This window comes from Pollicipes pollicipes, unplaced genomic scaffold (genome assembly GCF_011947565.3).
Source record: "Pollicipes pollicipes isolate AB1234 unplaced genomic scaffold, Ppol_2.1 Scaffold_4002;HRSCAF=4701_pilon_pilon_pilon, whole genome shotgun sequence".
NCBI lineage: Eukaryota > Metazoa > Arthropoda > Thecostraca > Pollicipedomorpha > Pollicipedidae > Pollicipes > Pollicipes pollicipes.
The window spans coordinates 4,440,557-4,468,457 of record NW_023596420.1 but is presented as its reverse complement, the minus strand read 5'-3'; the positions used below and the strand labels follow the sequence as shown (position 1 = coordinate 4,468,457).

Genomic DNA, 27,901 nt, shown 5'->3' with positions numbered 1-27,901 from the left:
CCACTTCCACGTGACGTCTGTGCGTGGGTCATTTGATCCCGTCTGTCACGGACTCTGCTGCAACGATTTTGACGTACAAAGTCTCAAACTAAGTTTGGTTTACACCAATCTTTAGTTGAGCGCGAAAACCGTTAGGAAAAGCACCATTAACGCACGAAGACGGCGAAAACTGGGGCAACATCAATTGTTCACTTTACCGAAACACAATTTAAATTGCGTGCATCATTTTGCATTTCAATGATGAGTCTACTGTAGGACTCAATTCTTGCGCGCCCACTATTTTTGAGTCGCGAGTAGACGTGCGGATCTTCAAAATAAGGGCAAATACAGCCGCAGCAGCACGGGAATGGGTATCTGTCTTTACTTTTTTCAGTTTCACTACCAGATTCCAGCACCATTTCGCGGTGCCGTAAATATTAATCCGTTCCCGTTATCTATCTAGAGATTGCATAGGTGAAATATGCGCTCGGGCTGACTTCTAGATGAATTTATTGCTGCCCTTCAGCGTTAAAAGATACTTTTTCTAGGTATGTTATTCTTTTCGTCTGCTCGTTGTCCGCCTCGTGTTACTGCGGGATCGACGCCACGCGACCTGGGAAAACCGCAATAGTTTTTGTTTCTGACACTTGCGGGGAGGGGGGCGTATGCTCAAAGCTATCTTATATGTTTACCATTATCAAATTCTGAATGAACTTTGAACACCCCGAGTGAGCATAAGTTGGCCATGTCAATTTCAAATGTTGGCCCGATTTCCATCTGCGGTGTACTTTCGCAGGGTCCTCAATATCTCTGTAAGACCCATACAAAAATCTAGCGAAGGCCCTGAGTGCCATCGGTATAAAAATCTGCTGAACTATTTCGAAATAGGAAGTGTGTGCGGCTAATTCCATGCAGTCATTAAACCCACAGTTTCTTTAGGTTATTGACTCGAAAATACAGACAGAGCTGCATCTTCCGGTCGCTTCCGGCTTCTGTTGAGCTGACAAAGGTAAGGACGAATAACATAACAAGGAAGACTGTGCCGCCCAGAATCAAGTGGATCACTATCCGGCGATGTTTTATGGGAGGCTTTAACCATTAGCGGCCTTGTCAACCCTGTCCCCCCCCCCCTCCCCCTACCAAGGCTGGCTGCACCTCTGCATGTGTGAAATTGGTCGGATAAAAATGGAAAGGTTTGGGAATGGACATACGAAATCCAAAGGTAGTCGGATATGTTGCCTCTTCTCCCAAACCTACCCCGTATGAAAGAGACCAATAATACTGACCTAACGCTAATGATGACATAAGGAATGATCATGTCCACAGGCGTCACCTTTTTTATGTGTGGCGCTTAAGATCATCGTGTCGGACTTCATGTTGGCCAACATGTTCTGCCAGGTGATGTTGATAGTTCCGAAGTCTGCCGTCTCACGTGGCATCTGCTTACGGATGTCGTCAGCCAAGAAGATGTTCTGAAAGGATTTCCACATCTTGTGATCAGCATCGGATGTTCACTGGAGTTAGATCCGTGTAAAGGCAGCCTAGCAGCATGTTATGGTACAAACTCGACACAGAAAGCCGGCGAGGGACTTTTACGTCGTCTTTGAAAGACTATCATTCAACGTAGACGAAATAGGTAGATGAGCCACGTTTGATAATCTATCACTGCAGCGAGCCTTTTCGGTCTCTCAGGTAGTCACCACACCCCTGCAAGAAACATTCAGCTTTATCCCCGGAGCATTTTAGCTGCAAGCTAGCAAATAGTCATCACATGCCATCAGTCAGTTATCATATAAACAGCTAGCACATTCGTCCGCGTACCTCCATATACATCCACTGCTTCTGGACAGCGAGGATAGCCTCGATCACCTCGAACACCACGGTCAGTGTCTTCTCCCACCAGTCCACCTCCTTCTTGAACGGCTCAACAAACCTGCCGGAACAGACTGCTCCGTGACCGCGGCACGCCGTGGCCTGTACACTTGGCCACGCTGATCCTGATCACCGGATGTGCGGGCGGAGCACGGTCGGGCAGCCTTCGCACTGCCAGCCATTCGGCTGAACACCGCTGAGCCACGGGCGCGGCTGTAATGTGGCTCCACAGCCTGACCAGTGCTCACTGTCGGCCAGTCAGACGACTATCGCCCGTCACGGCTGGAGTCCACGTATGTCCACCCTGCTAGTGCTGAATGCCGAAAGCAAAGCAATTACTCTAAGTCTCATTCCCGAGCATTGACAACAGCACTGCTGAAAGGTTTTCATAGATGGTCTCCAAGAAGCCGATCTTCTGGCGAGCTTTCTGAATTGGGTATGTTAGTAGCAGCGTACCAGGTCAAGGGACGAATTCGTGTACACCCTGTTCTGCTAGGAAACGTGAACACAGTCTCCATGCACTACTATACAGTTCGTGACGAGTCTTTCTGTCGCTCCTTCTCTTCTTCTACTTCGTCGTACTTTTGACCCAATCGTCCCGGGTCAATGTGATCCTGTCCTCGCCCACGCGCGGATCAAACGTTCCAACGTCCGTGCGGCTTCAACACATCTTGGTGAGCGCAAAGCTCCCAATACCGCGCAAGTTCGCTGAAAGCAAATGCCGAAGGGAAAACAAGCGGTTCTGCCCGGCTTCGATGCGCAAGACCCGACACCGGTTCCTGGACAGGAGATAACTCTGACCGGTGCCTCAATAAATTACGAAATATCTCAACATTCCAAGCCTGTTCCACACTCGTGAATCACTCGAAACATTTGCCTGTGCAAACCTTTCCACTCACTCGGGACATCAGTATCTGTCTGCAGTACGTAGTATCAATGTCGAAAATCAAAGGAACACCCGAAAAGAGAAAATGTTTGATAGAAGGGACTAAGGGACTAAGGGACTACGGGACTAAGGGACTAAGGGACTAAGGACTAAGGGACTAATGACTCATCTTGGGGAGATAAATGGCCAGGCGCCCCGATTCGCTGGAAACGCTCGCGCTGCGGGCATTGCCAGATAACTTTTCTGTTTGTCGATACTCAGGTGACGACGTTTGCAGCTGTGTCAATGGCCGTACAACGAAGCTCATATCGACATGCTGGAGCTTTGATGTTTGGATTCAGAGGTTTCCGACTGCATTTTCCGACGGCAGCCATTTTGCGCCATCCACGGTGAGTTGCAGTATCCTACTTGGAATAACATCCGTCAAGAGTTGCACACAATATCCGCGCCCAGACCGCACTGACAAACACCCTGCGCCCGAGCGCCAAAGGGAAACCCCAGGCCGGCCAGCGGCGGCAGCCACCGCACTGACAAACACCCTGCACCCGAGCGCCAAAGGGAAACCTCAGGCCGGCCATCGGCGACCGCCACCGCACTGACAAACACCCTGCGCCTGAGCGCCAAAGGGAAACCTCAGGCCGGCCAGCGGCGACAGCCACCGCACCTGGAGGCCTTCATGGTGACCAGGCTGACTTGGTTGTCCTCGAGGATCTGGAAGAGGTCGTCAGGCACCTTGCAGCGCAGGCCGCGGTCTTCCTTATACGGCAGGATCTCCATTTCCATCTCATCCCACGTCACTTTCATTTTGGCGAGCATCTACGGGCGAGGGAAGGGGCATGATCACAGCCGACCATACAAATCCAGTCCATAAAAATAATCGATATTAAAGGCAGAAAAATGTATTTTGCCAAGGTGGCACAAATGTACTACGTGAGATCTGTGTGAGACCATAGCTAACTTGCGAAACAAATTATTTTGCAAAACAAGGGGCAAGGCAAGTCGGAAATCATAATGATCTGCATAACGGAGCGGATGGTGCGCACTGCGGCAGATCTGTGCCAAACAAACAAGAATTCCGCTGAGGAAATACCATACGGTCCTCAAATGGTTATAACAAAAATTGGAGTACCTATCGTCGTAGGGAAAACCAACGTGATATGATCCAGCCGCGTGCATGCGGTGCACGATGAACCCAGCTTTGAACAGGGTTTCTACCGACCATAGGACGGTAGAAAATATGTGCTACAAGCGCACGCCGTCGTGAGCATGAGGTCGATGAACTACTGAACTACTGAAGATGATGATTATCAAAGAAAATACACCAAGTAAATATTAGCTAATATACAAAATCCAGATGTGTCAGTGAGCGTAGGGGAGGGGACGGGGCCCACCGATATTGACAAGCAGCTTCGTGGGCATCTGACCGAACGATGAAATTCATGCTCGATGGTTACCCTATGTTAGGTTCTCTATGTGATTTCACTATCCGCATTCAAAAGCTCATCATTCAAGACTGCATAACGCGCACAAGAGCACTCATGATGGTGAGTTTTGTAAGTGTGCGTAAATGTTCGATATTAAGCTAAGAAAAATGGTATAATATCGGCAAACACGAAGTGTAAGATAGAGAATATACGGAGAACATTTAGACGTCAGACAGCGACATCCGTAACCAATAAGGATGCAATCAATTTGCAGCCGTTGTAAAGACATCAGATATTCCTATTGCTCAAGAGTGGCGGCTCACCTTTTCGATGGTCATTTCTTTCGTTGCGGACTGAGAGATGTTGTGTATCTCGTCCGCAAACTGGTCCATGCCCCATTCGAAGATGGTATCCATGGTCAGATCGACCTTCTCGTCGAACTCCCTGCGGCATCGTGTCATTGTCAGATCGTCCTTCTCGTCGAACTCCCTGCTGCATCGTGTCATGGTCAGATCAACCTTCTCGTCGAACTCCCTGCGGCATCGTGTCATGGTCAGATCGTCGTTTCACAAGTCTTGCAAGCAGCCATGTATTACGTAAACATGAACATGAATATGACACGCCTCACAAACTTTCTATCGCTCAGAAGACGCCGAGGGCAGTAGGGTTGTTCTTGACCTTCCTGCTCGCGACGCTCGTAGGGTGAGATGGGACAGTTACCTACCGGTGAGGACCCGGATCACCTTCTAAGGCACCATGGGCCAGATGTACCAAACAAAATTAAGTCAACGGCTGGGGACAGATCTGTGTGGGTCCATTTGCGCCGAAATCAAACGTCATTTCTATGTTGATGCTGCATATTTCATAAGGCCTTATTACTCACTGATGTACTTGAAATAACCTGCTCACTGATCAACAAGGGAGTAACCAAAGGCACCAAAGTTTTGGCTTCGGTTATGGCCAATAGGACACGTGTAAAACATCAAATAATGACCACAGCACGTCGATGTTGGTGGGTCATGGTTTCCATTGGGGCCATGAGCACCTCGAATAATTCGATTTGATTATCCGGTTCGATATCCGGTGCGGTGTGTGCGGTGCCCGCCGTTCTTGCCAGGGCGAGAGGCAGGCGACGCCATAAAGACTTATATTCGCTCCGAGCAGCTTCGGTGAACTCGCGGCAGCATTCCAGCTATAGCGGTCGGCAGAATGTGGCAGAGACCGCTAGCCTGCTCCATTCTCGACAATATTAATCCAAGCACGTTCTTGGGGAGACGTTGCACATGTATGTAGAACAGGCAGGACGAGGGCGGGACCATGCAACTACAGACACAGCTTGATGTGCGATTCGGAGCGCGAAGTGCAAGTTCACATCAATCATCTGAGTCGACGAAAGGCTACGCATCCAGCTGCATGCTATCCTCCAGGACAGACTCTCTGGCTATAGCATCGACTTAACCAAATTTGAGGCCGATTGCCATGGTATGGTGGAGCTGTTTGTTAACCAAATGTGAGGCCGTCTGCCATGGTATGGTGGAGCTGTTTGTTAACCAAATGTGAGGCCGACTGCTATGGTATGGTGGAGCTGTTCGTTACGCTTTAGCAATGGTATCCGATACAGCCCGGTGCCGCTGTTCAGCCTGAGCGGCACAAGCGAGGTGACGACCACCTGGCCGTCTTGAGCTGGCTCTGTCATGCTGCTCCGTTTGTCGATGAGAAGCCGGATCTCCTCTCAATGTCGGGGCCGCAGTGCCACGCTCCTAACGTCACTGACGAGAAGCGGCACCCCGGTCCATCGGTTACCTGCCGATGAGGAGCCGGATCTTCTCCCAGTGACGGGCCCGCAGTGCCACGCTCCTAACGTCACTGACGAGAAGCGGCACCCCGGTCCATCGGTTACCTGCCGATGAGGAGTCGGATCTCCTCCCAGTGACGGGACCGCAGTGCCACGCTCCTAACGTCACTGACGAGAAGCGGCACCCCGGTCCATCAGTTACCTGCCGATGAGGAGCCGGATCCCCTCCCAGGATCGGGCCGCAGTGTCACGCTCCTAACGTCACTGACGAGAGGCAGCACCCCGGTCCATCGGTTACCTGCCGATGAGGAGCCGGATCTCCTCTCAGTGTCGGGCCGCAGTGTCACGCTCCTAACGTCACTGACGAGAGGCAGCACCCCGGTCCATCGGTTACCTGCCGATGAGGAGCCGGATCTCCTCCCAGTGACGGGGCCGCAGCGCCGCGTTCTTCAGGTCCATAATGAGTGGCAGCGCACGGCGGAAGGCGTCCACACGTGCCTTGCTCTGTTCGATGATGTCCCAGCCATTGTCACGGAACTCCTTCAGCTGTTTTGTAAAGCGCTTGTGCACGCTCGTGGCCTGGGGGGATGGAGCTGCATGGTGAGCATCCACTTACCAACCACCTCACGATAACCTTTTTCCAATTCTCATGACGTATTTTCCGCAGCACGCAGATAAGGAACCGTCCCGACCTTGGTCGGGCTCCCGGCCTAGATCGTAACGATTAACTAGCTCCAACGCACAATGCTTACGACGCTAGAACACTATATGACCACTAATACGAAAGTGTATATCATGTGCGGGGTGGACAAACCACTCCGATGCATGACCCCGAGGCATTGATGCACTCGCACAACGTCTGTGCCACACACAAGTATTCTTTTCGCGCGGCGGTTCAGTTCAGTTAGAAGTTTTTATGTATTAACGGGCGCCCAGATCGCCGGCTCCGAGCGACGCACTCGGGTGGTGGTCAATGTGCCCCCCCCCCCCCCCCCCCCCTGAGATCTCAGACTGCAAATGCCAGGCATCGAATTCACAGTGAAAGGAGGCTTTGATGTGAATTCAACTGTGTGACATTGAGGTCCCAAGGTCTGAACTTTGTGCCATAAAGGGTCAAACAACATCAAACTTTAGTTCGGTGTCAGGTGTGCCCCAGACGTCCTATTGCAAGCACCTTAATATGCATTTCATTGTGATGCAACCACTTTAATATGGCAATGTGCGTTTCCTCATTTCAGTGCAAATGGATCTTTGGGTACGACGATAACGCTTAATTGCCCGGGGCCAAAACGCCATTACTGGTGTTAAAAACCCCACCGCCTAACATTGATAGGTCGAGGTCAGTGAAACATGGCAGCCAGCCATGTTTCAACTCAGGACCACGATCGCTCCAACCCCTCTCCCAGTACAGTGGGCGCCGCTTGGCCAGGTTCTGTTCTCGTCGGACAGTGTAGTGCCGGACCGCACCTGGGAATCCAGCTCAATGGTGTCGAGCTCCTGGAACTTCAGCAGCTTCCACTGGCTCCAGGACTGCTCCCACTCGGCGGTCAGCGCCCACACGGAGTCTATCGCTTCCAGGTCCTGCCAGCAGACCACGGCTTCGCCGTCACACCACCTGTGACCACTGGGCCCGCGCCGACTGTAGCCCGCCATCGCAGGGACAGAGGAACGGAGCGGGACATGCCAGCACCGCGAAGCGCTGCTCACACGCTGATGATTAACTACGAAGGAGCGGCTCAGAGTATACAGCAATCGTTCGCAGCACAGCACAGCAACACTGCCATTGTCTGCAAGCATGAAAGCTACAGAGCCAACTCACCACTAAAACGCGACAAGATCATCACACAATACAAGGGCCACCTCACAGCCGTCAAAGACTGTTCAGTGGCGAGGATGACCGAACGCGCTTTATTGGTGCGGCGAAACTGTGGCAAGACAGCGTCCCGTCATTTGGCAGTGACTGACCCGAGTCAACGTCCCCAGCAGCCCTCAGCCTTACAGTTACAGTTCCAACACAAATACGCACGCACGTACGCGCATACACGCACACATGCACAAATGCACGCGCACACACGCAGAAGCCTCCTCCCAGGCACGCATGCATGTCAACACGCCAACAGTGACGTTTGCGTTACCAAGTCGAATCGCTTCAGATCTTTGGAGAGTGCGTGCTCGATGTTGAAGATCTTAAGGCCGGCCTTGATCTCCAAGTCCTTTTCCTTGAACACGTCTGACTGAGCGCCATACTCGGCAATGCTCTCTCGGGCGGCTGGGGACACGCGAAGCCACGTTAGCGTGACAACACGCACCAGTGGGCGACGACCGGCAGGGCATGCCCCCTGGGCCGGCCTTCCCCACCTGGGTGTCACAAGAGCTGGCTTTCCTGGGCTTTCCCTGCCCCGGCTGGTGCGGGATGCACTGGTGCTGTAGCTACCGTCAAGGAGTCGCTGGGCGCCAATTAGCTCAATGGCTCATGCTCTGTGCTGCTTTATATACCACACATAGCATTCACGGGTGGGGTGAGTGATACTGAATGATATTTAAATCCTGGTCGTGCCCCACCCGCAAATCACGGCTGCTTGCGTCACTGGGTCTGGTCGTCCCGACTACCACAGACGAAGGGGAAACATTCGGCCGCGACACGCACTGTCTATCTACCTTCTGCATTTTTTGTTTCCATTTTTTGTCTTCAAATCTATGACGTTTTGAGCTATTTTCTTGTTTGGGTGACAGCCCCTGCCACTGAGGTTAGGTTTATGCTATGCTTGCACGCACTACGGTATGGACCATATTTTGGATTAAAATCACACCGAAAATCAGCGCCATAGCTGACACGGTGGAGACGGCGGGTGGGGGCCGTGGCGGTGATAGCGCTGTCGGTGGCCGCCGCTGTGGTAACCGCCCTGGTGGTGACAGTGGGTGCGGACCGTGGCGGTGACAGCGCTGTCGGTGGCCACGGCTGTGGTAGCCACCGTGGTGGTAACATTAGGTGGGAGCCGTGGCGGTGACGGCGCCACCAGTGGCCGCGGCTGTGGAAGCCACCGTGGTGGTAACATTAGGTGGGAGCCGTGGCGGTGACGGCGCCACCAGTGGCCGCGGCTGTTCAAATCCTCACATCATGTATGAAACGATATCAATTTAGGTAACCACAATTGCAGCACCGTGCTCAAAGCCATTGAAAATCAGCCCAGCAAAGCCTCAGGGCGGTGGGCTTCGGAGCTTCTCCTTCAAACGTCGAGCAATAAACAGACATTTTGCAAAAAGTACAAACGTTCCATCGCATTCGCGTCTGGCGCATCGCTGAAGAGGAAAATGGATGAAAAAGCTGATTCAGTCGTCATGTATGAGTACTTCAGTCAAAATATAAATGTTTTGTCATTGCTCCGTTCTTAACTAGATGTCGTAATCCAACCTATGGATGGTCAAGTGAAGTATTTGCATAGTACTATGGCTCTACATATGTGACACTAGGTAACGAGGCAATTCCACTGGTGTTAGTGCGAATAGAGAAAGTAAACATTAGAAGCAGATAGTGAACAATTTTTGTCAAGTTTCGCGATGTATGACTCATGTGCTACAGGGCGTTCTGCGATTTCACAGACATGCTCGAGGCTATAACCCGTGCACACTCGATCTTGTCAAGCTACAATGGTCAGAAACAGGTTAGCCCCACCATCACGTTATGGCACCAACTTTCGCCTAAAATCTAAGGAACTTGTCTTAAGTCGACATCCTTAATTACGGGCCGAGAACACGCGTGTAAGAATGTGATCGTGCCTCATGAGCACACACACATCCCTGACTGTACGGGATTGACCTGATCAGTCCCCGCTCACCACCACGTGCGCACTTGCATCGTATGCCAGTTGGGCCTCGACGCCTCATTCGGTTCGACTTGCACAGGCTGCCGATTGTAGACACCGCACGAGATTGTTCTAAGTAGACAGAAAATCCCATATTTCCAGTAAAAGGCTTGCTCTGCCATTGGTAAATGATGGAGCTACGCAGCATCGAAGAAACAACATCGTTGATGACAGCACTTCTAAGCAATTATGGCATCTGATCATATGCTGTGGCGTCTGTACGCCTTCAGCACTCACCAGGGACCTCCCACGCGTCTGTAAACGGACCCTTCTGCTTGAACTCAGCAATGAAATTGGATATGTTCTTCTTCAGATCATTAGCGTCGGCCAGAAGACCTGTCAAAAGAGAAGAGATGTTACCAGATCACTAACAGACACCCTCAAGGAACGGTGCTCAATCGGCGTTACTGTTCTTCGTAGGGCGAGGCGTGCTGCAACATTACGCAACGGCGCATTGCGTGCTATTGTGGTCTTACACAGTTCCCTTTCCAAGGACCGTTATATTGAAGGAAGATCGGATAAGTCTGCTATGCCTAAGACGTGCGGGGATATTCGCCACGGACTGACCAGACACTAAACAAACCTGGCTCGGGCCCACGGCCGTTCAGCCCGGGCTGTTCATTTGAATGGAACAGGGGATTAGGGTCCGGTTCGGGCCGCCCACCGCAACAACATAAAACCAGCAATACCCTGCTGGTGTGTGGCTGGATGTTGGTTTTGGCTTCTATGCCGGTATGAGTAATGTGAAACATGCACTTCAATGGGCATACTATAATGTAAGACGTAAAGTTGTCACGGCAGCGTGGCCGTCCGCGCACCTGTCCGGAACCTGTCCTTGTGCTGCTCCAACGTGTCGGCGGTCTCGAGGAGCAGGTCACAGTAGGCCTCCCAGACTGGCGGCAGGCGTCGTAGGTCCTCCAGCACTGCCTCATCTACGGCTACCTCGTACTTGTCTGCAGCATATCACAACATCCAGTCAAGTCATCAGCCATCATTGCCGTGATTCAAATGCTACTGTAACGCAACTAATTAGATTAATCAACACCTTTTGAGTGGACGAATTTGTAAAGATAATACATTTGCTGATGTATAGTGTTTATCAGATGAACAATGCGATTTATCAGCAATACGACCGTGCCATGTCGCCATTCACACTGGTCATAATACCGTAAAATATCAAAAGAAAATCGCTACCTGCGCTTCGAACCCCGGTTGGTATTTATATCTCAAAACTTGGTTCTATTTACAATATGGGATTCTTCTGTAAAGTCACACCTTCACAAGTATACGTGCTCAACGTTATGACGACAAATGTACATTTGCCGGTGCAATTACATACAACAGGACATCAAGCTGGTAATGTGAGCATGGTGGGTATTCCTTAAGATAGTTTCCCAATATTGCGTAAAAAGCTCCGATTATACAATAATCAGATGATACTCGGTTTTCGGAAAAGTATTAAAAGGAAGTGACACCCATAAAGGAAACGATGTTTTCAGTCATCGCAAAAGCAGCCCTTAACATCATGGACGATCCTCGACAGCCCGACAGGGCTGGGCGCGCGTACCAAGAACAACAAACTGTTCCTCCGTGGTGGGGAACGTCTTCTCCAGTTCAGGCCGCTCGTGCAGCAGTCGCTCGTGCAGGTTGATACTCTCCTGCAGCTCCACTAGGCTCTGCGGTACGTACTTCATCCTGGCCGAAAGAGCGAGGGATGTCAGCGTCGCCCAGGGACCGGGGGCGTCACGGACGCGCCCTCAGGACTCACTACAGCTAGAGCCGTCCCTGTCATCTCAACAGTCCGTGTCACGGCGCGCCCTCAGGACTCACTACAGCCAGAGCCGTCCGGGTCATCTCAACAGTCCGTGTCACGGACGCGCCCTCAGGACTCACTACAGCCAGAGCCGTTCCGGTCATCTCAACAATCCGTGTCACGGACGCGGCCTCAGGACTTACTACAGCTAGAGCCGTCCCTGTCATCTCAACAGTCCGTGTCACGGGCGCGCCCTCAGGACTCACTACAGCCAGCGCCGTCCCGGTCATCTCAACAGTCCGTGTCACGGGCGCGCCCTCAGGACTCACCACAGCCAGCGCCGTCCCGGCCATCTCAACAGTCCGTGTCACAGACACGGCCTCAGGACTCACTACAGCCAGAGCCGTCCCTGTCATCTCAACAGTCCGTGTCACGGGCGCGCCCTCAGGACTCACTACAGCCAGCGCCGTCCCGGTCATCTCAACAGTCCGTGTCACGGGCGCGCCCTCAGGACTCACTACAGCCAGCGCCGTCCCGGCCATCTCAACAATCCGTGTCACGGACGCGCCCTCAGGACTTACTACAGCCAGCGCCGTCCCGGCCATCTCAACAATCCGTGTCACAGACGCGGCCTCAGGACTTACTACAGCCAGAGCCGTCCCGGCCATCTCAACAATCCGTGTCACGGTCGCGCCCTCAGGACTCACTACAGCCAGAGCCGCCCCGGTCATCTCAACAGTCCGTGTCACGGACGCGCCCTCAGGACTCACTACAGCCAGAGCCGTCCCGGCCATCTCAACAGTCCGTGTCACGGACGCGCCCTCAGGACTCACTACAGCCAGCGCCGTCCCGGCCATCTCAACAATCCGTGTCACGGTCGCGCCCTCAGGACTCACTACAGCCAGCGCCGTCCCGGTCATCTCAACAGTCCGTGTCACAGACGCGGCCTCAGGACTTACTACAGCCAGCGCCGTCCCGGCCATCTCAACAGTCCGTGTCACGGACGCGCCCTCAGGACTCACTACAGCCAGCGCCGTCCCGGCCATCTCAACAATCCGTGTCACGGTCGCGCCCTCAGGACTCACTACAGCAAGCGCCGTCCCGGTCATCTCAACAGTCCGTGTCACAGACGCGGCCTCAGGACTTACTACAGCCAGCGCCGTCCCTGTCATCTCAACAGTCCGTTTCACGGACGCGCCCTCAGGACTCACTACAGCCAGCGCCGTCCCGGTCATCTCAACAGTCCGTGTCACAGACGCGGCCTCAGGACTTACTACAGCCAGCGCCGTCCCTGTCATCTCAACAGTCCGTGTCACAGACGCGGCCTCAGGACTTATTACAGCCAGCGCCGTCCCGGTCATCTCAACAGTCCGTGTCACAGACGCGGCCTCAGGACTCACTACAGCCAGCGCCGTCCCGGTCATCTCAACAGTCCGTGTCACAGACGCGGCCTCAGGACTCACTACAGCCAGCGCCGTCCCGGCCATCTCAACAATCCGTGTCACGGTCGCGCCCTCAGGACTCACTACAGCCAGCGCCGTCCCGGTCATCTCAACAGTCCGTGTCACAGACGCGGCCTCAGGACTCACTACAGCCAGCGCCGTCCCGGTCATCTCAACAATCCGTGTCACGGTCGCGCCCTCAGGACTCACTACAGCCAGCGCCGTCCCGGCCATCTCAACAGTCCGTGTCACAGACGCGGCCTCAGGACTCACTACAGCCAGCGCCGTCCCGGTCATCTCAACAGTCCGTGTCACAGACGCGGCCTCAGGACTCACTACAGCCAGCGCCGTCCCGGTCATCTCAACAATCCGTGTCACGGTCGCGCCCTCAGGACTCACTACAGCCAGCGCCGTCCCGGTCATCTCAACAGTCCGTGTCACAGACGCGGCCTCAGGACTCACTACGGCCAGCGCCGTCCCGGTCATCTCAACAATCCGTGTCACGGTCGCGCCCTCAGGACTCACTACAGCCAGCGCCGTCCCGGCCATCTCAACAGTCCGTGTCACAGACGCGGCCTCAGGACTCACTACAGCCAGCGCCGTCCCGGTCATCTCAACAGTCCGTGTCACAGACGCGGCCTCAGGACTCACTACAGCCAGCGCCGTCCCGGTCATCTCAACAATCCGTGTCACGGTCGCGCCCTCAGGACTCACTACAGCCAGCGCCGTCCCGGTCATCTCAACAGTCCGTGTCACAGACGCGGCCTCAGGACTCACTACAGCCAGCGCCGTCCCGGTCATCTCAACAATCCGTGTCACGGTCGCGCCCTCAGGACTCACTACAGCCAGCGCCATCCCGGCCATCTCAACAGTCCGTGTCACAGACGCGGCCTCAGGACTCACTACAGCCAGCGCCGTCCCGGTCATCTCAACAGTCCGTGTCACAGACGCGGCCTCAGGACTCACTACAGCCAGCGCCGTCCCGGTCATCTCAACAATCCGTGTCACGGTCGCGCCCTCAGGACTCACTACAGCCAGAGCCGTCCCGGTCATCTCAACAGTCCGTGTCACGGACGCGGCCTCAGGACTCACTACAGCCAGAGCCGTCCCGGTCATCTCAACAGTCCGTGTCACAGACGCGGCCTCAGGACTCACTACAGCCAGCGCCGTCCCGGTCATCTCAACAGTCCGTGTCACGGACGCGGCCTCAGGACTCACTACAGCCAGAGCCGTCCCGGTCATCTCAACAGTCCGTGTCACAGACGCGGCCTCAGGACTCACTACAGCCAGCGCCGTCCCGGTCATCTCAACAGTCCGTGTCACGGACGCGGCCTCAGGACTCACTACAGCCAGCGCCGTCCCGGTCATCTCAACAGTCCGTGTCACGGACGCGGCCTCAGGACTCACTACAGCCAGAGCCGTCCCGGTCATCTCAACAGTCCGTGTCACAGACGCGGCCTCAGGACTCACTACAGCCAGCGCCGTCCCGGTCATCTCAACAGTCCGTGTCACGGACGCGGCCTCAGGACTCACTACAGCCAGAGCCGTCCCGGTCATCTCAACAGTCCGTGTCACAGACGCGGCCTCAGGACTCACTACAGCCAGCGCCGTCCCGGTCATCTCAACAGTCCGTGTCACGGGAGCGCCCTCAGGACTCACTACAGCCAGAGCCGTCCCGGTCATCTCAACAGTCCGTGTCACAGACGCGGCCTCAGGACTTACTACAGCCAGCGCCGTCCCGGTCATCTCAACAGTCCGTGTCACAGACGCGGCCTCAGGACTCACTACAGCCAGCGCCGTCCCGGTCATCTCAACAGTCCGTGTCACGGGAGCGCCCTCAGGACTCACTACAGCCAGCGCCGTCCCGGTCATCTCAACAGTCCGTGTCACGGGAGCGCCCTCAGGACTCACTACAGCCAGAGCCGTCCCGGTCATCTCAACAGTCCGTGTCACGGTCGCGCCCTCAGGACTTACTACAGCCAGCGCCGTCCCGGTCATCTCAACAGTCCGTGTCACGGTCGCGCCCTCAGGACTTACTACAGCCAGCGCCGTCCCGGTCATCTCAACAGTCCGTGTCACGGGAGCGCCCTCAGGACTCACTACAGCCAGAGCCGTCCCGGTCATCTCAACAGTCCGTGTCACAGACGCGGCCTCAGGACTCACTACAGCCAGCGCCGTCCCGGTCATCTCAACAGTCCGTGTCACAGACGCGGCCTCAGGACTCACTACAGCCAGCGCCGTCCCGGTCATCTCAACAGTCCGTGTCACGGACGCGGCCTCAGGACTCACTACAGCCAGAGCCGTCCCGGTCATCTCAACAGTCCGTGTCACAGACGCGGCCTCAGGACTCACTACAGCCAGCGCCGTCCCGGTCATCTCAACAGTCCGTGTCACAGACGCGGCCTCAGGACTCACTACAGCCAGCGCCGTCCCGGTCATCTCAACAGTCCGTGTCACGGACGCGCCCTCAGGACTCACTACAGCCAGAGCCGTCCCGGTCATCTCAACAGTCCGTGTCACAGACGCGGCCTCAGGACTTACTACAGCCAGAGCCGTCCCGGTCATCTCAACAGTCCGTGTCACAGACGCGCCCTCAGGACTCACTACAGCCAGAGCCGTCCCGGTCATCTCAACAGTCCGTGTCACAGACGCGCCCTCAGGACTCACTACAGCCAGAGCCGTCCCGGTCATCTCAACAGTCCGTGTCACGGACGCGGCCTCAGGACTCACTACAGCCAGAGCCGTCCCGGTCATCTCAACAGTCCGTGTCACAGACGCGGCCTCAGGACTCACTACAGCCAGCGCCGTCCCGGTCATCTCAACAGTCCGTGTCACAGACGCGGCCTCAGGACTCACTACAGCCAGCGCCGTCCCGGTCATCTCAACAGTCCGTGTCACGGACGCGCCCTCAGGACTCACTACAGCCAGAGCCGTCCCGGTCATCTCAACAGTCCGTGTCACAGACGCGGCCTCAGGACTTACTACAGCCAGAGCCGTCCCGGTCATCTCAACAGTCCGTGTCACAGACGCGGCCTCAGGACTCACTACAGCCAGAGCCGTCCCGGTCATCTCAACAGTCCGTGTCACGGGCGCGCCCTCAGGACTCACTACAGCCAGAGCCGTCCCGGTCATCTCAACAGTCCGTGTCACGGACGCGGCCTCAGGACTCACTACAGCCAGAGCCGTCCCGGTCATCTCAACAGTCCGTGTCACAGACGCGGCCTCAGGACTCACTACAGCCAGAGCCGTCCCGGTCATCTCAACAGTCCGTGTCACGGGCGCGCCCTCAGGACTCACTACAGCCAGAGCCGTCCCGGTCATCTCAACAGTCCGTGTCACGGGCGCGCCCTCAGGACTCACTACAGCCAGAGCCAGGACTTACTACAGCCAGCGCCGTCCCGGTCATCTCAACAGTCCGTGTCACGGACGCGCCCTCAGGACTCACTACAGCCAGCGCCGTCCCGGTCATCTCAACAGTCCGTGTCACAGACGCGGCCTCAGGACTTACTACAGCCAGCGCCGTCCCGGTCATCTCAACAGTCCGTGTCACGGACGCGCCCTCAGGACTCACTACAGCCAGCGCCGTCCCGGTCATCTCAACAGTCCGTGTCACAGACGCGGCCTCAGGACTCACTACAGCCAGCGCCGTCCCGGTCATCTCAACAGTCCGTGTCACAGACGCGGCCTCAGGACTCACTACAGCCAGCGCCGTCCCGGTCATCTCAACAGTCCGTGTCACAGACGCGGCCTCAGGACTCACTACAGCCAGCGCCGTCCCGGTCATCTCAACAGTCCGTGTCACAGACGCGGCCTCAGGACTCACTACAGCCAGCGCCGTCCCGGTCATCTCAACAGTCCGTGTCACAGACGCGGCCTCAGGACTCACTACAGCCAGCGCCGTCCCGGTCATCTCAACAGTCCGTGTCACAGACGCGGCCTCAGGACTCACTACAGCCAGCGCCGTCCCGGTCATCTCAACAGTCCGCTGACATCTGCATACCCGCCTTTACTCAGCAGCATTGCCGATGACGTACTGATGCGCCTGTCCTCACCCGGCGGTGCTGTCGACGATGTACTGATGCGTCTGTCCTCACCCGGCGGTGTTGTCGGCGATGTACTGATGCGTCTGTCCTCACCCGGCGGTGCTGTCGACGATGTACTGATGCACCTGTCCTCACCCGGCGGTGTTGTCGACGATGCACTGATGCACCTGTCCTCACCCGGCGGTGTTGTCGATGATGTACTGATGCACCTGTCCTCACCCGGCGGTATTGTCGACGATGTACTGATGCACCTCGACCAGTCTGTCGGAAGCGATCTGCCGCAGCAGCTCCGTCAGCTTCTCCTGCCACTCGGTGCAGTGACACACGATGGCGTGCTTCAGACCGGCGCAGTCCAGCAGCGTAAACTGACTGCCCACGATCGTGTCCTGCATCTGCACATTGTTCGCCACCTCAGAGTACCTGTGCCACCCAATGAGAACGAAGGTTACGAAGACCGATACAAATTATAACACACACGGGTGAAAATGAGATCGCATGAAAATGATGTATAAAATGTGCTGCCATGTCAATGTAATGATACCCAAGACAAAAAGTACGAACAAGGCTGCAGGACAAGTGGGCTTTACTTGAACAAAAGTGGTGTATGAGATTGGGTAGCTCGTTAGAGCTGCATTGGAGCTGCGTCATTAAGCTCTTCTGAACGAAGCATTTCACGGGTCAGATGAGTTCAAAGATGATAAGAAAATTAAAGTTAATGTACGCCGGTAGCCTCTTTGTGTACAATTACACACGCGCTGGGGGTATCGGGGTGCTCTCGGTTACCGGGCCCGCCGGTTGCTGTTGGCAGGCACTGACCTGGCGATATCGCTATCGAAGGCCGCTACAGTCGGGTTCATGCGATGGTAGCGCTTGATGAACAGGTCTTTGTCCATCTCCCATATGTCGCGGAACGTGTCCCAGGTCTTCAGGTAATTTTGCAGCTGGACAGCAGCCACGGCCATGCCTGGCGAGCCCAACCCGTGTGAAGATGAGAACTACGGCACTTAGTCGACAACCGAGGCTCCCGGGGACCGCGTACACTGCAATAACATTTTTCCTGTGCCACTGCTCGTCTCAATTTGTTATTTTCAGGATAAGTCAGATCCAAGTTGTATACCTATTTCATTGGTCAATTATTGCGTGGGAAAGAATTTCTAACTCACCAAACATGCATCACAGTCAGCCCATAATAACCGAAATTCATCCCAGATATCTGACGCATCCCCTTAGGAAACGCCAGGCCACGTTCAATGACGCGGAAGCAGGCCGGCAATATGCCAGCTTCGCAGTGAACCTCCAGACTGTCAATGCCACGCTATGAGACAAACCTGGATGTCAGCCAACCAGCAGAAGACAATGTGCTCAACACGCCCGCCAACAATGAGTGCAGCGGCTGACGGCGGTCGGCGCCGCGGGGCTGGCATGACACGCACCGTTGTTGATGGCCATCTGGACCTTGTTGGCGTCCTCGTCAGTCATGATGATGGAGTTGGTCGCCTGCGGCGGGTTGCGGTCCTCGTGGCCCAGCATCCCAGGGATGTGCTGCCACGACTCAAACTCGGCGGCGATCAGCTGGATGTACGAGCAGAACAGCTCGGCCATTTCCGCCACGCTGGGCTCCAGCTCGATCTGCCGCACAGCATACTCCAGCACTGCCGCGGCCCAAATGGGGACGCTTGTGCGCCAGTCGGTATAGAGCTCACCCAGCACGTCAATAGTCGTCAAGCCGGTCATTTGGCAACACCACGTTCCCAGTATGAAACACGGGTATGGCAGTAAGCCTTCACAACACTTCATGTTTGAGCGCACGTACCATTTTACAACAGCAAAAACGCGGCCGTCCGCTAGCACGGAACATGAGTGTTTAACCAGCTTGCTGCACGTTGTATTTCGACTGACGTTGACTCGCATCCTTATACGGCCTGCCTGTAGCGGTCGCTCGGTGGTACGCGCCCACGGTTGTGTGCAGGGAGGGGGAGGCATCAATTGCAATAATCCCCAGACGAATTGCCACCAATGTGATACCGTAAAAAGTCACTGCATTCCGAGAAAGCCCTTGATTGAAAAGCTGGCCGAGTTCGAACCAACATACAAGCAAGCTAAAATAAACGGAGCTGCGCATGTCAGGGTAGGATATCGTGCAAAATATGCGTACCGCGTGTGCGTCAGCTGTGCACTTTTATTCATGCGCATTGTGCTTCCCACTGTGTTGGACGTTGGACTGGTGATCTGCAGGCTCAACATATTGTTATTGTGTGCTGATTAATGTGTGAGCCGTGACAAACTATCCATACTATAGCGACCATTTTACAGGACATAATCTGTGATGTTATTACCGGCCTCCAGATCAAAATGCACTTACACTGAATGAAACTGCCCGCACTACGAACCGCCGTTTGAATCAATCAAATCTGGATGTGTTACCAAGGCACCAAGCAAACAGATCCCTCCGCCAAGTGCCTACCCCTTCCCCTTCCAAGCGATTTGTAAGAGTAGCAATGCCCAAGGGTCTGCCCGGTTACCTCCTTTCGTATCGTGAGGGTTCCTACCACCCCACTAAAAACATTTAGCCAAGCGCCTGAGTACCTTGAGGTGTCCGAGTTCAGTGAAGGGAGGCATCTGTTATTCCGTATGCGTGATAAGGTGCTGTATTTATAGGCCCTGTATGCATCGACATGTCTGCTGCCTTACACCGGCTGTTTCCCATGTTGAGATTCTGCAGTATTATGCAACTGCGGCCGGTCGCGCCGTATAAATAGGCACGCTACATTCTGCATCGGTGCCGTGGGACAGTTTCCTGCAATCATCGCTGGGCTAGGCGGGTCCCGGCCCATGGAATTCTTGGGCAAAATGGACCATTTTGTGTGCTGACTTCCAAAAAACGGCATTAAAACAGAAATGAACCTATTAACATTGGAAGTATGGTTACATCGGTGGGATAAGCTGAGCTACAGCTCCATTTCTTCCTCATTGCGATTACGTGAAAGAAAAGGCGTCACACTTTGTGATCGTCATCTAAACATGCGTGGTTGATATTTAAAACAAGATATATATACACGCTAAATATCCGGGGTACGCTAATATTGGAAGCCAATACTAGCGTACCCCAAATATTGGCAGTACGCTAATACTGGAAGCCATTGCCTTATTGGCAATTTCAAATTTGCGCTAACTTAAACTAAATGTGTTCATGCAGTTTCCTTAAGCCGCAAGATGTTGATTGGGAGAATGAGCTGTTGGTGGCTTTTTTCCTGGAAGCTGCAAACTCGTGTTCAACAAAAATGACTGTAACAAGTGACAATTACGCATTCTACGCGTGCAAGCTCAGCCCAATCTGCCCCGATCGTTGCGCATTTCGTATCATTTGAGGAATCAATTGAACATGTTGGTTTTTCACGTCAGTCCCACTTATTAAGTGTGAAGCATCCTACCATAGCTGTTAAAACCCCAGACGAGAGGTGGGCTACAATGCTCACGAGCATGGCAGATACGAATATGACGACGAAATCAAAACCGAAGTGACACAGCGCCTGCGCCGCCGTCGGGCCCGATCTGCAGAAGCCCCGCCGGGTAATGGGGACCCAGGCGGCCTCCAGACCGACCTTGTTCTCCACCAGCAGAACCTTGACGCTGAGGAGCGCCACCGACCCCGACTTGCTGTCCACGTTGATTATCTTGCTGAGCGCTGTCAGAGACTTCTGCACGTTGTGCCGGATCGATTCCAGTAGGGCCAGGCTGATACGTCCCAGGTACTTGCCCCAATGCTGGATGACCTGGGCGGACACGCGTGGATTATCTCGACGAGCTGGATACCGCTCAAGGTTTCCATGTACGAGGTGGAAGTCAGGAGACAAGTGAAACAAATGGGAGATCAACAGGAAGCTGAGAAAGGTGCACGTGGACCTCTGGCAAGAACTTATGGCACATGTGCAAACAAGCTCGCGCCGTGTTGCTGACAGGTGTGGCGCAATGCCGCTGGAGATCGGATCCTGACAGCATCGCGGTGGTATTATGCTGGGTACTGGGCACTTGCGTTCCCGTGCTATGTACCCCTCTACGTTGCGGACATAAAATGTAAGCAGCTATATTTTGTGTTGGCATTTGGCCGTCAATCATTGCACCTGGCGTAGCAGCTAACTCGCAGGACGTCGGTAGGCTGTCTCCATCAAATATCTTACGGTTTGCGAGTCGTTCTTGAAGTACTCGAACATTGTGCTAAGAATCTCTATGATCTCCTGTTGCACCTGTTTAAGTAGCTCCAAGGTCTTCTTCCTGAAAAAAATACGTGTGACCAACATTACGACTCGCGTTGCAGTACTTCGTTTCCCTACGGCCAAGCCTGCATCAACGGCTCAACCAACACACCGACCATGCCCTGATTTACAGACTAAGACATCATGGGTCGGCAGCACTAGCAAATGCGTCCATCACCTGTGCTCCGCCTGCGTCTCCTGAAGCTCCGTGAAGGTGTACACGCGGTTGGTGTCGATGTCGACGAGCCAGGACTCCGCCACCGCCATGCACTTCTCCATGATCTGCCGGTTGGCTAGTTTGTAGTGGTCGACGATGCGCTGCACCTGAGGACGAGGCGATCGCCTGCCGTTAGAAGCTTCGTCTCACGCCAAGCCGCGCAGGCACATCAGGGTGCTGTGTGCGTGCGCGTGTCCTGTGTTTGTAGTGTCCTGTGTGCGTGCGCGTGTGCGTGTGTGCGTGTGGGAGTGGTTGTGGTTGTGGGTGTGGGTGTGGGTGTGGGTGTGGGTGTGGGTGTGGGTGTGGGTGTGGGTGTGGGTGTGGGTGTGGGTGTAGGTGGGTGTGTGGGTGTGGGTGTGTGGATGCGTGGGTGTGGGTGTGTGGGTGTGTACGTATGGGTGTGGCAGCGTGTGTGATAATGTGGTGGTGTACGCGTACACGTACGTCTACGCATACGCGTACACGTACTTACGCGTAAGTACGTGTAGGGACGCATACGCGTTTGCGTAAACGCACGCGGACACCACCACGCGCACTGTCGTATCGCGTACGACAAGACAGGACGCGACAGTGTGGTGGTGTACGCGTACGCGCATACGTATACGCGTACACGTACTTACGCGTAAGCACGTGTAAGGACGCATACGCGTTTGCGTAAACGCACGTGTACACCACCACACTGTCACGTACTGTCATGTCGTACGCGTAAGTACGTGTAAGTACGTATAATCGTTTGCGTAAACGTGAGCGAAGTACGTGCAAGCGTATGCGAAGGACGTGCACGCGTATGTGTAAGTAGGTGTGCACGTAGCGTATCCAAGGGGAGACGCTTAGGTACGTGTGCGCGTGCGTAAGTAGATAGACGCGTGCGTGAGTGCATGTGCATGTCCGTATGCGTGCTCGTGTACGCGTGTGCGTGTGTGCATGAGTGTGGGTGCATGTGTGCGTGTGCGTGTACGTAAGCGTCGGCGCGGTCGTGGATGTGTATGTGCGTAAGAGTGTAGGTGTGGGTGTAAGTCTAGGGGTGAGGCGGGTTGTGGGCGCGGTTGTCAGGTGGCGTTGGCGTGAGTACGCATGCTGGACGGCTGGCTGTGGTTGAGGGTGTGGATGCGGCTCGGTGATTGAGTGGGAGGACGTGCGTGTGAGCGACATGTTTTACCTTGGCCGCGCCTTGCCGGGACTCTTTAATAAAGGCCTCCGCCGCACCCTTGCCGGTCCACAGCAGCTTGCTGAAGCCTGGCGCCAGCTTTCGGCTCAGGAAGCTGATGCGATCACGAAAAAGTAGTCTCTCATCTTGCGACAGCGCTGGAAGAGCCAAAAAGAGTGCGTTGAGTTGGCTGAATGGCACAGAGCTGCTGGAGGGTAACTGTATGCGTAATCATCCGTCTCCGTCTCTGTCTCCGTATCTGCCTCCGTCCTTGTCTCCGTCCTTGTCTCCGTCCTTGTCTCCGTCCCTGTCCTCGTCTCCTTCTGCGGAAAGTCCCCCCCATGAACGAATGGCGCGGACTTCGGGACATGACTTGCTCAGCAGAAAGCTGGGCGCAGCAACTCACAAGCGACGATGTGGTTGAAGTCGCGGCAGAGCAGCCCGACGGCCTCGCGCAGGTGGCGCATCTCTTCGCGACGCCGGAAGACGTCATGACACTGCGGCGGAATCTCCATGTTGAGCCGCTCCCAATAGAACACCTCCTGGAACAGCTTGAGCAGGTACCTGGTGGCACCAGGTACCATCAGCCGCCGACCACATCAGTCTGCAACAGCGCGACCGGGCCGGCTGCCTTCTGTAAGCACGGCATTTGTGATGCGAGGGGTCTTCAGAAGATGACCTGAAACGCACCTGACTATGACGTCACAGCCAATAAGCGTCCCAGTCTCTGGGTCGAAACCGGTCATGCACTGCGACAGCACACATTCAGGAAAACACACGTCGCAACGTGTAGCGTACTCTTAAGATGATGATGATGATGATTGGGGTTTTATGGCGCGTCGACTTCTAGGGTCACTTTGCGCCCAAGCGTACTCTTAAACTTCGAAATCGTTGCTTTGCAGCTAGCAGGGTGATCAGTTATCGCGCCGTCCACACAGTGGTGCGCCTCCTGGCAGCGCAGTGCTGACCGGTCGAAGTTGGGCTCAATGCAGCCAGCGCGCTCCAGACTCTTGGTGAGCAGCGGCTGGTCCAGCCGCTGCAGCGGGCACGGCTCAACTGAGCTCGACCAGTCGGCGTGCGTCTTGGTGATGACATCGGCTGCGGCCAGACTCAGCTGACGGTGCTGCTCCTTCGTCTCGTCGCCGATGCCGATCTTGGGCAGCCACGGCGCCGACTGGATCGCCTGTGGAACACGATGACGGTGTTGCGTTACCGACGCTGGACCACACTCACGACCACAACCACAGCGCTCATATCACCCACTGGAGACGACGACTTGCACCGCCATCTTTCAGCTCTCGGCTCTTTGCTCTTTACGGAAGTTGCTAACGATCTCAGCCTTCTGTCTCTGGAGCAATGTGATGCAGGGCTTTTCATTGGACTATCATTTTGAAATGTCCGCTAAAAGCAATCATTGCACACAAACCACATGAATATGTGTGCACATGTCACACAAAGTGGGACATTTTAGTTACTAAGTAAAAGTCGCGATCAGTACCAGTCTGTTGCTGGTAATCCAGAATGTCTGTGAGTATCCCGTCCGAGGACAACGTAAAGATTCACCTTACACGACCGAGCACAAGGCATGGATATTGTGGAATCTGCTGCGACGTGGAACGTCACTGTAGTGCGCCGGAAGTTGATGGACTTCAGGTCACGAGTGGTGGGTGGCCTCCTCTCAGTAACGAGCCGGTCGTGTGCTGGCGTGAGTTTTCTGAGCTTTATTTGGAGCGCATGAAGCCCATCCCACTGGCACCAATGATAAGATCCGTTAGCAGCCCTGTGGCTAGTGCTCCGCGGAGTGGTGAGTGGCATCTCTACACCCCCACGCTGGCGCGCTCCTTACTGCCAGCCACATTGTTAACAGTCAACACCTCCAGTTGGTTCCTTGAACAGTGAGAGGTTCGACGATATAATGATTGAGCTGATGAGAAGTGGTTCTACTTGATGCAAACCCCTAACAGAATGCCAGACAATGGTCACCACAAAACCCTAAAGTTGAAGTGGAATGTCACACCCAGGGTGGAAAGAAAGCCTTGTACTGGGTCGCCATTACGAAGGGTCAAGTGTTGACCTTCTGATTCAGCTCAAAGGCCGTGACATGTGAGAACTATGTGCAACAGCTTTAAGAGCAACCGTGGCTAAAGGCAAGGACAAGGTCTTCAGTGTGACAATATTGGTCCCAGTAAGGTGGAGCAGCCCCACACAAGACATCTGCTAGCAGTTTCTCACTGAGCGGCAAGTTCGGCGACCGCGTCGTTCGCCGGCTGACGGGCCATCTCACCAGTTCACACCTATCGCCGCTAGACAGCTGGTTTCGGTCAGTGCTTTCAGCAGAAGCGCGGCAGGTCGGATGGTTCTGGGAGCTGGGCGAATCAGGAGCAGGGTGTTCGGACTATTGTCACCGTCTGGTGCGTTGATTCAGTAGTAGTGTCCAACGTCTCGGCTAGTTAACTCTCTACCCGCCGTCAGATGGATGGATAACGGCCAGAATTGGAACAACCTCTCCTTAGATTTGCTGGGATTTGAACCAGGGTCTTCCAACTGCGACTCCAGTGCTATTCCAACCGAAATAACCAGTACGGGCAATCTTTCGGTGCTAGAACTTGGCGTCTTTTTTTTTGCTGGATTCGGATATTTTCAGCAGACTGGGGAGCCATGTTGGGCTGATATCTACGCTTGTTTTCTAATAGGGATGTTATCCAATGTCACGTGTGCTGCCTCTTTGATCCTTTCTAATTATCCAGTGTTGCTCTCTGTCGATGATGGTTATCTCACCCCATACCACCGACCCAAGCATGCTCTCCCACACCAGAGTCAGAGTACAGAGTCTCACTCCAACAGGTTGCCTTTCTGTGCTCTTACAGCTGGACCGACTGAGGGTGGCTTCTCTTCTTTGTAGGACCTGTCGCAGCTGCACGGTACGCCGTATATGCAGCCATTCGCGTGTTTCTTAGATGTCGGTTGGTCTGACTATGGTGAGTCCTCTCCAGAGCGTTGAGCCGCCTCTGCAGACTACCGTGGTGTTGTATCATCCACAGCTTATTTTTATCCGCTCAAACGGACTCTTGGTCTAAGACAACGATATCATTCCTTTTGGTTTGTCCTCCGGCCGTCCTGCTTGTCAAGCATGTCGTTATGCTCCTGGTCTATGAAGCCTTTTGGGTACCTGTTGCTGCGTAACATCTTGATAAGGTTGCTTATGTTTAGCATGCGGAGGACCTCTGGCATGATCATGATCTGGCGGAGGATCTTTGGCATGCGCAGACATGGTATGAACAATGCGTGCGATCGATATGAACGGTATGAGCACGTATGCAGGCCAATCATTTCATCATAAGCATCAAAAACAGGCCACAATATACGCATACGACCCTACAAAATGATGTATATTTTGGCCGGATTTCATTTGAAGATATATGCACTGGCATGCAGTCCATCACGCATGTTCTTGATACAATGTCCACAATCACGCCAGAGACCTTCCGCATGCTAAAAATACACGCACTGATCATGCTAGAAACGGCAGCGTACTGCTGTCCCCACGTTCTGTGTGAGCTGGATGGATGGTCCCAAGCTGCTGGTGTGATCGATGAATAACGTTACGTCTGTCTGGTGCTACCACAGCACAGAGGCGTCGTCGTATCGCAGCCGTCAGTTCCATCGGCATCGCTTCGAAATGCTCCACGTCGGTGCTGGCTGATCACCGGTGACGGAGGTGACCTCACAGGCATTCCCTCGGCTTGCTGACAGCATTGTTCGCTTAGGTGAAACACGGGTTGTAGTCGCACAAAGCGCGAGCAGCTCCATGATGCTGTTGGTTGGGATGCCTGTTCTGCTCAGGGGCGTGGCACCGTTCTCTAGCCTATTCCGAAACCCAGTTAACATTTCATGTGGCGGTATGTTAGTGAACAGACTCACCACGAAGAGGCACGTGGAATATGGTCATTCACGTGTCAGGCGTTGGGCACACGTCTTGTTTTAATGAGACGAGCTGGGCTGAGCTCTTCACGCTCGGCGATGACTTCCCACGCAGAGGGCTGCCGATCTTAACCAGGATCTGACTCAGCGGGTGGGAGGCGGAGCCCCGGCGGCTGACGGTGGATCTTAGTGGACGTTGGTCTTTACATCTTCAGTGGTGATATTTATCCCTTTATATATATATATATATATATATATATATATATATATATATATATATATATATGTATATATGGGCTCAAGACATACAGCTTCAGTATAGTTTCCTAAACTCTCACTTCATCATCCTTTTCCGCTTGTCTCTGTCGCGCCGTTTTCGCCTCCTGCTACTTTCCTTTGTGTGAGCTTTCCTCGCGAGATTAGCCGGCGATGCACCACATGAGCCCGTTGAGGACACTATTTGGTTTGCATATGGCTCTGGGTTACGCTTAAGTGTGCCGTACTTGGGCATGATGCATGATGTGCTTAAATGCACTGGGATTATCTGGCTGCGGAATGAGTTATTTATATATGCTTATAGTATGTTGTACTGCTGCAGCAACCGGCACAATGATGCATGAACATCCTTGGGACGAATGCAGCTTTGCGTAGCGCTAGAGCCGCTATGTCTGCACGCATATGCCAGGAGCTGCTTCATCGCCGCGTTGCAAGTCGGATAATGGGTGTGGCCGTTACAACACACACACACACACGCACGCACGCACGCACGCACGCACGCACACACACACGGATATATATATATATATATATATATATATATATATATATATATAATGTGTGTATGTGTTTTCTGTGCTGGCGTTTTATTCGTCTGTATCGAGATTCTGTCATGTTTCCTTCGGCCTTGTTCTCTATTCAGGGGCTTGGTCAGCATTCGTTTGGCGGCTTATGTTAGATCTTTCTTTGGTAACTGCACGTTCCATCACTCGCCAGGTTGTTCACCAAACGAGTGCATCCCTATTTGTCCATGACTACTGTGGCGTTACCTTTATCAGCTAGGAGTATCATGTCATTTTTGACCTCCTTGATGGGTACTCGTTCTTTCATGGCTACATCTAGCCGGAAAGTTAGCTGACCGAAACGATTTGTAAACATGAACACACCAGACAAGGACGATAGTCAGAAGTTATTCCATCCGTGCTACTAATGCTTCGTCTCAATCCTCCCGTGAACTGCACCCAACGAGCCTGCCCGACTACGATGAAGCAGCTGATGCGGCTGTTGACGAGCACGGCGCGGCCACAGG

General features: G+C 54.1%; 2 protein-coding genes across 2 annotated transcripts in view; both read right to left on the bottom strand.

Annotated features, from left to right (window-relative positions):
- LOC119093966 (dynein heavy chain 2, axonemal-like) overlaps positions 1 to 3,546 on the bottom strand; it is a gene marked incomplete at its 3' end in the record, with an annotated part of 69,863 nt that extends 66,317 nt beyond the window's left edge. The window contains 3 exon segments of the mRNA XM_037217000.1: positions 1,313 to 1,451; positions 1,801 to 1,912; positions 3,402 to 3,546. Coding sequence (XP_037072895.1) covers positions 1,313 to 1,451; positions 1,801 to 1,912; positions 3,402 to 3,541 — 391 coding nt within the window.
- Positions 3,547 to 4,466: 920 nt separating this feature from the next.
- Positions 4,467 to 27,901, bottom strand: part of LOC119093418 (dynein heavy chain 2, axonemal) — a 35,976-nt gene continuing 12,541 nt past the window's right edge. Inside the window, exons 10-25 of the mRNA XM_037216372.1 lie at positions 23,643 to 23,857; positions 23,081 to 23,238; positions 22,687 to 22,832; positions 21,489 to 21,634; positions 21,236 to 21,329; positions 20,660 to 20,830; positions 18,491 to 18,686; positions 17,874 to 18,021; positions 17,277 to 17,477; positions 11,387 to 11,514; positions 10,638 to 10,772; positions 10,057 to 10,155; positions 8,092 to 8,225; positions 7,424 to 7,537; positions 6,351 to 6,535; positions 4,467 to 4,695 (exon numbers count right to left, since the gene is read on the bottom strand). Coding sequence (XP_037072267.1) covers positions 4,467 to 4,695; positions 6,351 to 6,535; positions 7,424 to 7,537; positions 8,092 to 8,225; positions 10,057 to 10,155; positions 10,638 to 10,772; positions 11,387 to 11,514; positions 17,277 to 17,477; positions 17,874 to 18,021; positions 18,491 to 18,686; positions 20,660 to 20,830; positions 21,236 to 21,329; positions 21,489 to 21,634; positions 22,687 to 22,832; positions 23,081 to 23,238; positions 23,643 to 23,857 — 2,499 coding nt within the window. The remainder of the gene's footprint in view (positions 4,696 to 6,350; positions 6,536 to 7,423; positions 7,538 to 8,091; positions 8,226 to 10,056; positions 10,156 to 10,637; positions 10,773 to 11,386; positions 11,515 to 17,276; positions 17,478 to 17,873; positions 18,022 to 18,490; positions 18,687 to 20,659; positions 20,831 to 21,235; positions 21,330 to 21,488; positions 21,635 to 22,686; positions 22,833 to 23,080; positions 23,239 to 23,642; positions 23,858 to 27,901) is intronic.